The sequence below is a fragment of the Lepus europaeus genome, chromosome 18, assembly GCF_033115175.1.
Source record: "Lepus europaeus isolate LE1 chromosome 18, mLepTim1.pri, whole genome shotgun sequence".
In the NCBI taxonomy this organism is placed as follows: domain Eukaryota; kingdom Metazoa; phylum Chordata; class Mammalia; order Lagomorpha; family Leporidae; genus Lepus; species Lepus europaeus.
Genome location: NC_084844.1, coordinates 34,326,321 through 34,339,912, shown reverse-complemented (window position 1 = coordinate 34,339,912; position 13,592 = coordinate 34,326,321). Strand labels below are relative to the sequence as shown.

At 51.0% G+C, this 13,592-nt stretch overlaps 1 protein-coding gene across 1 annotated transcript in view; it reads right to left on the bottom strand.

Annotated features, from left to right (window-relative positions):
- The window catches only part of YPEL2 (yippee like 2), a 41,054-nt gene extending 33,745 nt beyond the window's left edge, over positions 1-7,309 (bottom strand). The window contains exons 1-2 of the mRNA XM_062216475.1: positions 7,244-7,309; positions 6,614-6,927 (exon numbers count right to left, since the gene is read on the bottom strand). Coding sequence (XP_062072459.1) covers positions 6,614-6,730 — 117 coding nt within the window. The 5' untranslated portion in view covers positions 6,731-6,927; positions 7,244-7,309. The remainder of the gene's footprint in view (positions 1-6,613; positions 6,928-7,243) is intronic.
- Positions 7,310-13,592: the final 6,283 nt, after the last annotated feature.

Genomic DNA, 13,592 nt, shown 5'->3' with positions numbered 1-13,592 from the left:
GTCAAATAGCTGAGGAAGAAAGACCATTTTAGGTTGGAAAAGTGGTTCTCTTTACAAAAGTCTAATTGGTTGGATGTGTTTCAAAACTGGCTGCTGGCGCTCTTTCCTAATTTGTCACTTTTGCCTTTTCTGTTTAAGAACCACTGACATTCAACAAGCAAGAAGCAAAGGCACCTCCATGGTTTGGGCCACACAGAGTACTTGTTCTTCCTTCTTAGAATCCATCAATTACTGTGCACAAAACCCGGGTCTCTTCATTCCAGACACTAAGGTTGCTTTTATGAGATATTTGCAGGTTTTCAGTCCATATATTTCTCCTTCCTGTTAAAATACAAATATCTTATTCAAATAAAAACCTTGCTATATCCACTTAAAAAAAAAATCAGTATGGCATATAGCCATTGGCCACCAAAAATCTCTCCATAAAATCATGGTTCAGCTTATATTTTGCAAGTTAGATAAGCTCATAGAGTGAGCTACAAGAGTAAAGTCTTACATTGTATTCTTTATGAATTATGCCATTTGATATGACACTGCAATCGCTAATACTACTAGTACAACTCAATGCTCACTGCTAACATTTCTCAGGGCTCCTAGAGAAAAAGAAATGAGAGGACTTAAGAAAATCCTGTTCCTGTATTTATTATTTAACATGATGTTTTCAGAATATAATTAATTGCATTAGGGGTCAGTGCTGAGGCACAGCAGGTATAGCCCCCATCCTGCAGTGCCAAAATCCCATCTGGGTGCTGGTTTGAGTCCTGGTTGCTCTACTTCTGATACAGCTCTGCGCTATGGCCTGGGAAAGCAGTAGATGGCCCAAGTTCTTGGGCTCCTACACCCACGTGGGAGATCTGGAGGAAGCTCCTGGTTCCTGGTTTTGGATTGGCGCAGCTCCGGCCATTGCAGCCATCTGGGGAGTGAGCCATCAGATGGAAGACCTCTCTATCTCTACCTCTGCCTCTCTGTAATTCTGCCTTTCAAATAAATAAATATTTTTAAAAAAGTAATAATTGCATTAATGTTTCAGAGAACAGCTTTATTATATATTAAAAACACAAATGGTGGGTGGTGGGAAGCAGGAGAAACAACTCCCTGGCCTGGCCGATCTCTGTACTTCCACATCAGCACCACCCTCACCCCCACCCACTCCCATGTCCACGGCCTGCAAGCCATCGCATTGCAGCTGCAAGTCTTTCTGAGAATCAGACACTAGACCCAACGAGAGATGGGAAGCTAGGCAGCAAGGCCCTCAGCAGTCACTAGATCAAGGCAGGGCCTCAGGACATCTTACTCCCTGCCTCTCTTCTCAGGGCAGTGCTGCACCTAGTCTACAGGCAGGAAGGGAAAACCAAACTGCTACCACCATAAAGCTAATGGAACCCCACGGGGAACAAAAACAACCTACTTCCTACAAGGTCCCAAGCGCAGAGGATGCCCCCACTCTTGAAAACAAGGCCAGGGCGCTGCGGCGCTGCTGCACTGCTGCCGGGCATGAGGCCGTGTGACCTCTGGCTGGTTCCTGAGTCACCCATGGCCTGCTTCCCCACAAACAAGAGCTCGGACCAGATGCTCTGCAGTTCTGAGAATTCTGTGCTTGCCACAAGATCATCTGACCTCAAGATATGACATAACAATTACTTCTAGAGTTCCAGAGGGTGAGCAAAAGATTTCCTCCTTCCCCTTGCTCTGGACACCCACTGTACAGCTTCCCCAGCACCTTTCCTCCAAGGTTCCAGGGCACTGGAGCAGCCCACAAATCCCCAGTATGGGTTTGCAACAAAATCCAATTCACCATTCCTAAATGGCCTAACCCTCAATGCCACTGAGGGGCTGACAGCAGAGAGGCTAAGGGCAGGCTCCACACAGAAAAATTTTCATGCAAAGGTCAATGCAGATTCTGTCTTTCATAACAGAGAGGAAAAGTTTAGATTATTCTCAGAGCAACTAACTCTTCCAATTGCAGCTATTATTAATTTATATGCACAGTACATTTTTATACTGGAGCTTTCGCCATTAAGGAAAGAACAACAGAGTGAGCAGTTCCTTGTGCCAACTCAAAATACCTCTGCATGCAAACATGCCAGTAGTTAGACCACAATAGACCCTAAGAAAGAAACTGTAGGATGCCTCAGCACATTCCCTAGATAGCTCTCTCATCAATTCAAGGAGTCCCCCACCTCCCTCCCCACAGCCTCTCCACTGCCCCACAGAACAAAGGCTGTGCACCTTTCCCAGACATTCTCTCTTTCCGCACTCTTCCCTCAGATCCAGCTTCTATGCTCCAGTTTCCAAAGCAAAACTACCTTGGCCAAACTAAATCTGCTTGGTATCAGGCAGGAACATTTCCCTCCAACCTACTCGCCTGCCATTTTTTTTTTTCCTGGACAGCAAGGCCAAGAGAAGCAATAAGACTACTTTAAATTTACATAGAGTTTTGTAATCTTCCAACCACCCACGCACGCATCCATGATCTCATCCAAGCCTTATAACAACCCTGTGAGGTCAGCCTGCTTCCTCCCCACAGTCATGTTCACCTACCCCCATGAATTGTTACAGGTGTGGCATGGAGTAAGTGTACCCTGAGTGCTATGAATTAACCATCTGAAGGCTTTTGTCTCCCCATAAAAAATGTCATGTTGAGATCCTAAGCCCCAAGATGACAGTATCAGGGTGTGGGACCTCTGGGTAGTGATTAGGTCATGAGGATGGAGCCCTCATGAATCAGTCTAGTGTCTTTACAAAGAGGCCGGGGGAGGTCCCAGTGAGGAGGAGCCATCTGTGCACATAAAGTGCGCCCTCACCAGACATTCAGCCTGCCAGAGCATCGCATGGACTTCCCAGCTTCAAAGACTAAAACAACACAAGTTGTGGTGTTCGTAGGTTGATGGTATTTGGTCACAGCAGCCCCACCGTGGTATAAGATACCATCAGACATGCGAAATATTATTTTATGAGTGAGAAAGTGAACTCGCAGATCAGACAGTTGGTTGCAGGCAACTAGGCCTCTGGGAAGGTAGACACCTACTGCAGGATTCTCTGCAGCACCTGATCAGCACAGACCCCGACTGTGTATAGAGCCCCACAACTACACACTGCCACATGGGCCACGTCATGAGGCTAGGAGGGGAGCCCAGAGTCCTGGGTCTGCTCACACACTCAGAGCACTGGTCCTCTGGGCCTTGGTGTCCCCTTCTCCATAATGAAGGCAGACTCCTGTTTTTGTTGTTGTTGTTAAACAAATGTCAAGCTCTCAGACCCAAAGCCCTGTTACAAGTACAAAGCATCATTTAATTACACTGCTGCACCCGCTCCAGCTATCTGCTTCCCAGCTCCCAACTCCCACTGAGCAGATTCTGAAACCACACAGGAGATTAAGTCAAGAGGGGAGAACAGGAGACACATTCTCTCCTTGAACTTTCTTAAATGGAAGAGAGAAAAAAATGAAAAGAAAGGCCCATTTTCCAAGGAGGGGGCTGGGGCAATGATCTTTCCATTAAGCAGACCTGCATAAGAATCTATAGATTATTTACTGCCGGGGGTGGCTGTGCAGGGATAAAGGACTCTTTGTGCAACGCCAGCCACGGTTCCCTCACTCCTTCCCCACAGTCAGGCATTTCACCCAGCTCTTTCAGTCCTCAAGTTCTGATGCACCCCATCTGCACACCGGCTGTAGCCAATGAAACCATAGCCTGTGCTGACTTTGGCCTGGACTTGTGAATGAGCCTTTCTGCCCCAAAAGCAGGAAGGAGGACTTGAGGCCAACAGAGTCCTTTTTGCTCACTGTTTGTGTCTCCTACCCCAGGCTTAAGCTCCATCCACACATTTGATCATTTATTGAGCTCTTACTTTGGGTCAAGTTTGGATCTGCAGACTAATGGTGAAAGGACAAGGCCCAAGGAGGAGAGCAAAGGAGGTGAAGAAGGGAGGATCCTCTTGGCAGAGGCACTGGAGCCTGAAATACTCCTGCATTTTCAGGGGGTGTTGCTTAGTTCTGAGGGATGAAGACAACATGAGAAACTGGCAGAAGATCTGAGGTGAAGGCTGGCCTCCACCAAAGTCCTTGTCCAGCAGGCCCAAGACATAAGAGGTAAGCTTTGAAGGCCAGGGCCATCTCCATGTATTCAACTTTGGCTTCAATCTTACAAGGCTCAGCTCAAATAACCACCTCTTCCAAAACTCTTTCCTCAACACCTGTTCCAAGCTATTACTTGTTCTTCTCCAAACCTCCCACTTGAGCTCTTGGACAACTTTAGGCACCTCATCTTCTCCTTCCATGTAAAATAAGACTAATCACTTGCCGTAAAAACTTCTTATGGGGGCCAGCACTGTAGTATAGCAGGTAAAGCCGCCGCTTGCAGTCCCGGCATCCCATATGGGTGCCGGTTCGAGACCCGGCTGCTCCATTTCCAATCCAGCTCTCTGCTACGGCCTGAAAAAGCAATAGAGGATGGCCCAAGTCCTTGGGCCCCTGCACCCACGTGGGAGACCCAGAGGAAGCTCCTGGCTCCAGGCTCCTGGCTTCACTGGCGCAGCTCAGGCCTTTACAGCCAATTGGGGAATGAACCAGCGGATGAGAGACCTCTCTCTCTCTCTCTGCTGCCTCTGCTTCTCTGTGTAACTCTGACATTCAAATAAACAAACAAATCTTTTTAAAAAAAATCTTAATGGGCTAACATTTATAAAGCATCAAGTAGCAGCTTTTAGTGCATGGAGGGTGCCGAGATACACTATCGGTACCCAAGTTTCTGATGTGTGGCACTTCTTCAGCATCATGGTTAAGATCCTACTTGGGATGCTCACATCCCGTATCAGTGCTTGGGTTCAAGTCCTGGCTCTTCTCCCAATTCTACCTTCCTGCTAATGTGTACCTCAGGAGGTAGCAGATGGTGGCTCAAGAAAAGTCCCTGCTGGCGTCGTGGCTCACTTGGCTAATCCTCCGCCTGCGGTGCCAGCACCCTGGGTTCTAGTCCCGGTTGGGCACCGGATTCTGTCCCGGTTGCCCCCTGGGTTCTAGTCCCAGTTGGGCGCCAGATTCTGTCCCGGTTGCCCCTCTTCCAGGCCAGCTCTCTGCTGTGGCCCGGGAGTGCAGTGGAGGATGGCCCAAGTGCTTGGGCCCTGCACCCGCATGGGAGACCAGGAGGAGGCACCTGGCTCCTGGCTTCGGATCAGCGCGGTGCGCCGGCCGCAGCAGCCATTGAGGGTGAACCAATGGAAAAAGGAAGACCTTTCTCTCTGTCTCTCTCTCTCTCTCACTGTCCACTCTGCCTGTCAAGAAATTAAAAAATAAAAATTGAAATTAAAAAAATGTTTAAAAAATCTTGTTTTAACTTCTTGGTATCTATGATAATTTTAACACTGGCTTCCCCAAGCCAATACTTTTCTCTGGAGATTTCCAAATCTACAACAGCTCCCAGCTCCCCACATCCACACTTCCAGATCCAAGAGGAGTCTCCAAAAGTCAAAGGGAGTCCTAGACCAGATGGAGTAGTGAATAGAGAAGGAAGCTAAAGGCTGGCTGACGTGGCAATAGCGTAAAAGACACCCATGAGCAGAAACGGAGAAGGGAAGTGAGACCCAGCCTGACCTCAGGGGACAGAACCCCAAGGACTACAGGCTGTGAGCTTGGGGGCGACTCCAGACCCCAGGACCAAGGGTTCAGGCCTCAGGCCTGGTCTGAGAACTTCCTCTACCATAACCACAGCTGTCTGCCCTGCATCCATTCAGCCGGCCGCACGGAGCTGTCATGACCCCTGACTGACCCTTTCATCCCTCTCTGGCTGGGGCTGCCAAACCAGGTAAGTTTGGCAGCGTCTCTTTTCCTGGCAGTTCTTGTGAAAACATCAGGAATGCTGGTTTTCTCTCTTTTTCTAAACTTGGTTTGCGTCTGCCTACAGTTTGTTTGATTTTAATGGCACAAAGTTCGGATTCTGGGGCAAGATGCTTTTTAAGGACAGAGTCTCCTATGATCTCTTTGTCAGGCAGCCTGATAAAACCTGCTTCTCCCCTGGGGATCGTGGGCCCCACAGGGCAGTGGCACCCCTGGGAATGGGGCCTGGAGGACCCGCTTCCTGGGCTGCACAGCAGGAGAGTGGACTTATTATTAATGACCCCCAGCCCTACTTAACTGCCAAGGCTCCTCAGGGAGAACGGGGCTCTATCCTTTCTTCTAATTGTCGGTCGGTGCCACACTCCACGTTACCCTAAGCCCCCACCCACCCAAAGGACTGCCTCTGGTTCTCCCCAGAGGCCACCCACATCTCCCAGCTTTCCTGGAGCCCTCTCATCTCAGCTAATAACCCCTTCTTCCAAGACCCCCAGCCCACAGTTTACTGTTCAAGCAGGCAGCACTCTTCACGGCCTCCAGCTCCCAAAGCCTCTGACAGGGATGACATCTCATTTCCAAAATAACAAAGTCAATGGCCACCCTGTCCCTCCCAGCGGGGGTTATTCCTTGGTGGAGGGAGACAGGCATGTGGATCAGCTTTCGTTATCCAAATGACAGCATCCAGATACCCCCATCTCTCTGGGGGAGCTGGCAAACCTCTAGAGCCTCAGGAGCAGCGAGGACCCTCCCCCAAGGGCAGACAGGGAGCCTGCAGGGGACGTGTACCTTGGAAATGAGTTCATCGTGATTGGCCAGGTGAGCCCTGCAGTGAATGCAGCTGTAGGTCCGGTGGCAGGAGGGCAGATACGCCTGGAAAGTCTTGGATCTTGTCATCTTCACCATTGGCGCTGCCGAGTGTGGGGTGAACTCTGGGGCAGCCCACGAGGCACTCCCACAGGACGGGTCGCACGGGAAACACCGGAAGACACAGGTAAAGGCCGTGGTTTGGCAGGGGGTGGGTGTGGGGCAGGCTCCACACACTGGCAATGTCTTCAGAGCAAGGACCCTCCAGCAGAGGTCTAGGGCTGGGACTCGGCACCCTGCAGGGCCAAGAGAAGGGGAGTGCCATTAGCACAGGGAGCAGGCACTCCTGCAAAGAGAGAGGGTAATGCTTGCAAGAGAAAACCTCCTCCGCTATTTCTAGTACAGATTAACCAACCCTAAACCAAACACCTAGAATCTGAAATCTAAAATGTTTTGGGTACCAAAATGACACTCGAGAAGTTTCAGATTTTGTAGCATTTCAGGTTTTTGGGTTAGGGATATCCAAACCAATAAAGTCTATGCAAATACTCCAAAATCCAAAAAACTCTGAAATATTTCTGATCTCAAGTACTTGGGATAAGAAATGCTCACCTGTACTGCAGTCCAGATGCCGAACAAATGAGACCCATGGCTCCAGCCCTGCTGCTTTTGCAGAGCTAGGGGTCACCATCCACTCAGCACTGTCAGCAGTTAGTCCAGGCCCCCTCTAGACACTCCACCAACTGGGGTCCTCCCCGTTCCCAGGCAAGCCTAGAAAAGGCAGGATCTTGGAAGAGGTGCAGCCCACAGCCCAGGGAGTGGATGCCCAAGAGCCTGCAGCTCCCGAGTGAGCCAAGGAGGGAGCGGTTCAAGGAGGAGAAGCTGGCCTCTCACAGATGCACCGTGCCCTACCACCTCCTCCGGACTTCTCATCTGAGCCCTCCCACCCTCGAAGCCACTGCCTGCAGATGCAGCAGGGATTGTACACAGGATACAAAGGATCAATCTCCCAATAGGCAGGATCCCTAGTGGCTGGCCAGCTCCTTAGGGAAAAGGGATTCCCTTTGCAGTATCTTGCCCAGGAATAGAGGATGAGAATTTTTTTTTTTTTAAAGCAAGTGAATGAATGGTATCAATGTCATAACCAAACTCTTGCATCTCAAATTTGCAGTGCCAGTGAGGTTTACGATTTCCTCCAGACCTCCCACCACTCACCCCACAGGACCAAATACCGTGGCCTCAGTTCGTTTTTGCTACTGGGAACCAAGGCCACCGAGGGACACTGGAGAGCTTCCCACAGTAATCAAGTGAGCAGGAAGTCCGAGTGAGGGTCTGGGGGCACAGCCACAGGCCTGAGAGTTCCCGCGTTCTGTGTCCCCCACCCCAGGCTTCCTCGTCACCCTCCGCCTCCCTAAGGGGCTATGCTCCCACTTGCCTGCCTCCCAGGACAGCCATGAGTGTTAATTAACGACTGTGTCAAGCTTTGTGATAAAATGATTGAGAGATGGGGAGGAAGACAAAGAGCTTCCCTGCTGGATTCTGAGATCCATCTGGATTTGAGAGAGAGCCTGCAGATCACACTTGGCTTTTTTCTCCGAGCTTCCTTGGAAACAACTCTTCCAAAGGGAAGCTGCTCTCTTCCGAGGTCCCCCTCCCACTGCAGCAGACTTGGAGGCCACCGTGTTCCTGAGACTATCTTCTGGACTGGCCAACACCACTGCCTGGCAAGGGGCTGAAGGCCAACAGAGCTCACTGCCGTCCCTCCAGTGGCCCTGAGCCCAGGAGACCCTGCAGGCAAGGGGGCCCATGCTCTGTGACAGATGTGGCTGTGGAAGGCATCCAGGCCCACAGGGGCCAAGGCACAATGTCTTCTCTACTTGGCCTCCCACCACTACTTTTAAAGGTGGGAAACTGGGTGCATGGAAAACTAAGGAAACACTTGAAGGACAGGGAGAAGGGAAGCAACTCCCTCAGCTTCTCTTTAGACTTGGCCTTGAGGGAGGGAAGAGACAGGAACCCTTGGGTCCAGAGCCCCTGCAGCATATCCTGGGCACACTCGGTCGCGAGGGGAATGGACAACACGGCCCGCGGTAAACCGACTCCATTGGGTGCAGAGCATAACCAGTGCCCCGTGGGGGGAGGCAGGGGCTTTCCAACACTCCCCTTCCACTTGGAGGATGGCAGCACTTCTGGGAAAGGATGGGGCAGTGAGGGCAGGGAAGAAAAGAGGACGGCCAGGCAGGGAAAGTGGGCAGAAGCTTCCCTAAGCCCAGGCTTCTGAAGGCCGAGGTCCTCGCTGCCCCGCTGGGGAGCCCAAGAAGCACTCAACCCTCAAGTCCTCTACCAGGCCACTGGCTGCCCGGCCGGGTTTGCAGAGCAGCCAGGAAGTCTGTTTTCTTATACTGCAGACAGCGGCTCATCATGCATCTCCCCAGAGCAAAGATTTCTCCTCTCACTTCTCACCTGTAAGAAACTCAAGAAACGTCACAGGCGGAGGCTGCCAGTTCTGCCCAGCTTCCGACCTGCTGCTCAAAACTTACTCAGAGCTACCTTCCTTGGGAAAAGCAGTGGTAGTATGTATTCAGTGTGGGTAGATCACACACAAACACCCAACCACACACATTCGCTTCCTGCCACAGCTCCAACCTACAGGACACGTGGAAGAATCCACCACAAAAACAATGGCCTAGGGGGTCTGGCAAAGAACAGCCCTGGAAAGCCAACAGGCATCAGACTTGGCTGCGACAGTCACACTGCTCATCTCACTCTGTACCAGAACTCACAGGCATCCTAAACAGGCAACTCTGAGGAGAAAGGACAGGAACAGCAGCTTGGGGCTGGTGTGGAGGTGCGGAAGGTTAAGCTGCCACCTGTGATGCCAGCATCCAATATGAGAGCCAGTTCCAGTCCCAGCTGCTCCACGTGTGATCCAGCTCCCTGCTAACGCTCCTGGGAAAGCAGTGCAGATGATCCAAGTGCTTGGGCCCCTGCACCATGTGGGAGACCAGGAGGAAGTTCCTGGCTCTCAGCTTTGGCCTGGCCCAGCCCTGATTATTGTGGCCATCTGGGCAGTGAACTAGGAGATGGAAGATCTCTCCCCCTACCCCTTCTGTCACTCTGCCTTTCAAATAAATAAATCTTTAAAAATAAAAAAGAGAGAAACAGGTTTTATGGCCTAGCAGGTTAAGCCACTGCCTGCAACTCCTGCCGGGATCGAGTCCCAGCCACTTCACTTTCAATCCAGTTCCCTGCTAATGTGCCTGGGAAAACAGTGGAAGATGGCACAAGTGCTGGAGCCCCTGCACTCATGTGGGAGACCCAGATGGAGTTCGAGGCTCCTGGCTTCGCCCTGACCCACCCTGGCCATTGCAGCCATCTGGGAGTGAACCAGCAGATGGAAGGACTCTCCCTCTCTCTGCCTTTCAAACAAACAAATCCCCACCACCACCACCATCACCACAAAAAAAAAAAAAAAAAAAAAGGCAGCAAAGCAAACATTCTTAAAAATAAAAATCATATTCACCTGATACAGGACAAAGCAGAAGGAATGAGGGGGGCCGGGGGACAGCCAAGGAAGGTGAAGCTGACCACGAGTTGACCTGTGTGGCTGAGAGAGTAGTGGGCCAGGGCTTCCATCACTCAGTACTGTCATCTTCCTCTTGAAAGGAAAATTTTAAAAACTCCTTCCAAGCAATCCTCAGGAAGGAAAATAAGTAGTTTTTTTTTTTCTTTTTAAGATTTATTTGAAAGTCAGAGTTACACAGAGATAGATGGAGAGAGAGCACAAGATCTTCCATCAGCCGGTTCACTCCCCTTATGGCTGCAATGGCCGGAGCTGGGCTGATCCGAAGCCAGGAGCCAGGAACTTCCTCTCTCCCATGTGGGTGGAGGGGTCAACGCAGCTACTTTCCCAGGCGCATTAGCAGGGAGCCAGATCAGAAGTGGAGAAGCCGGGACCCGAACCGCAGCCCATACAAGATGCCGGCACTGCAGACAGCAGCTTTACTCATTACACCACAGCGCCAGCCCTGGTGGATTTTTTTTTTTAAAGGAAGAAATGGGGCATATGGGGTTGCAGAACTCACCCCATTTTAATCTCTGGACTTTGATCACCATTACTGGGCCACAGGGACCACAGGATTCAAGAGTCCAACTCACTGAGCATATTGTAGAGTTCAAACTGATTTCCAGCAATTATCAAATGAGCTTGATATTTAAAAGCTTCAGGGCACACATACAAATCCAACACCACTGTAAGTGAGCTAATATCCATCCCAGTGGAAATTAAAGGAAGATTTGCTACCACCCCCAGCTGGTTCCTGCTGATCAGCCTGGAAAGAAAAAATGTGAAATATTATGATTAAAAACAAAGATCTCAGACACATCACCTTGAGAGCCAAAAGCACGGGAAGCACCCACTAAGTGCCAGCGGCCCACCTGACAGCCAGCCACTTCCACGGGAGGTGGGACTGCAGCAGTAGGAACTCAACAGAGCCTTCTGGGTGGCAGCAGGATGGAGGTTAGCAGGTATAGATGCTTCAGTTAACCCTGAAAGAACTGGGGATGTGCAGTGGAAGCAAGGCTGAGCTACCACACACAGAGCCCCAGAAATCGCCCCATGAAGTGCAAGTCATGGCAGGAAGTAACTGCCCCAGACACAGCAAAGGGCCATCCTGAAGCTGTGCCTCTATGTCGGGGTATCCATGGCGGGTTTTTTTTTTTTTATTTTTATTTTTATTATTTTTTTTTTTTTTTATTTTTGACAGGCAGAGTGGACAGTGAGAGAGAGAGAGAGACAGAGAGAAAGGTCTTCCTTTGCCGTTGGTTCACCCTCCAATGGCCTGCTGCGGTAGCGCGCTGCGGCCGGCGCACCGCGCTGTTCCGATGGCAGGAGCCAGGTGCTTCTCCTGGTCTCCCATGGGGTGCAGGGCCCAAGGACTTGGGCCATCCTCCACTGCACTCCCTGGCCACAGCAGAGAGCTGGCCTGGAAGAGGGGCAACCGGGACAGGATCGGTGCCCCGACCGGGACTAGAACCCGGTGTGCCGGCGCCGCAAGGCGGAGGATTAGCCTGTTGAGCCACGGCGCCGGCCGCCATGGCGGGTTTTGATGGAAAGGAAGTGAGGACTTGGAAAGAAGTGGGCTCTGGAATCACACAAACCAGTTCTACTCCTTGCTGGCTGGACAACTTCTGCAAGTTACTCAGCCTCTCAGACCCTGAGCTTGCCTGTTCCTAAGACCCACCTACATGGGGTTCCAGGTATTGCATGAGATGATCTGAGAGCTTACACAGGACTGGCACATAAGACACACTGGAATGGCTGCTACTGTTTACAGTGGTTAATAAAAACAAAACACAACAGATGCTGATGCTTTAAAAAGAGAACGAAAGAAAAGGAAAAAGAAGGCCTGAGAATTCAGACAGCCACAGAGTTTGGGACCCTTTGAGATCTTATTTCAGGGCTGGCACTGTGGTATAGCAGGTAAGGCCGCGACCTGCAGTGCTGGCATCCCATCTGGGTGCTGGTTTGAGTCCCAGCTGCTCTACTTCCAATCCAGTTCTCTCCTATGGCCTGGGAAAGCAGTGGAAGATGGCCCAAGTCCTTGGGCCCCTGCACTTGCGTGGGAGACCCAGAAGAAGCTCCTGGCTTCAGATGGGCCCAGCTCTGGCTGTTGCAGCCATTTGAGGAGTAAACCAGAGGATGGAAGACCTCTATCTCTCTGCCTCTGCCTCTCAAATAAATAAATCTAATAAAAAAAAGAGAGAGAGAGAGAAGATCTCATTTCTTCTCGTTTACTTATTCATGTTGCATCAGGTGCCTCCATGTAGCCAGGTTTGTGCTAGTGGAATAGATGGCCTGCCCTCCTCAACAGGACCCTTTAATCTGTTTTTCAGTATGATGGGGACACCTCTCCAAGCCTAGAGTTCCCTTTTTCAAGGTGAGACAATGTGGTGGTCACACGGCGGGGGGGGGGGGGCAACCACAGGCATGTGCCAATACTGATGTGGCTTCCTTAGTGGCTGGCCAGGCTCTCAACAGCCCCAAGGTAAGCACCTCTGGCTTACCCCACCCTGCTCAGCTCTTCTCCCTCAAATCTACACTCTGCATCCCCATCAGTGCTGTCTATTTGCAAAGCAGGTACAACCACATTGTCACTCTCACAGTCTTCAGAAAGGCAATACAGCGCAGTGGCTGAGAAGACCTGGAAGTTGTCTCAAATCCCAGCTCTGACACTTACCCGCTGTTAGGCCTGGTACAAATTACTTAACCTCTCTGAACTTCACTTTCCTCAAAAAAATAGGGATATCCTACTATCCATCTCCGGGGGCTCTCGTGAGGATTACCTAAGTTAACAGATAGGCTCGGCATATATGCCTGACATGCTGTAACTAAGCAATAAACTGCAGGTGTGGTTACCACTGACACCAGCAGCTTCAGACCCACCTTGCCCTCCACCTTAGACTTCATACCCCACTGACTGATCTGATACTGAAGAGCGTACTGGGTGTCAGGAACAATCTGAGGTGCTTAGAATTTGCAACCTAGACCAGCCTTCGTCATCCCTAACACACCACATGCGTTTTCAGGGCTTCGGTGACACCACTCTCCCAGTCGGACACAGCCTCCCTACCTCTCCTCACCATGCTGGCCTACACTCAGCTCAGAGGTAGGCATCTGGCCTAGTGGTCAGGATGCCAACTGGGATGTCCCTGTCCCACATCGGAGTATCTGGGTTCAACACCCACCCCTAGTAGCCAGCGTTGTGGCACAGCAGGTAAAGCTACCACCTGCAATGCTGGCATCCCATATGGGCACTGGTTCGAGTCCCAGCTGCTCCACTTCTGATCCAGCTTCCTAATAGCCTGGGAAAAGCAGCAGATGGTCCGCGTGCTTGGGCCCTTCCACCACGTGGTAGACCAGAAGGAAGCTCCTGGCTCTTAGCTTTGGCCTGGCCCAGCC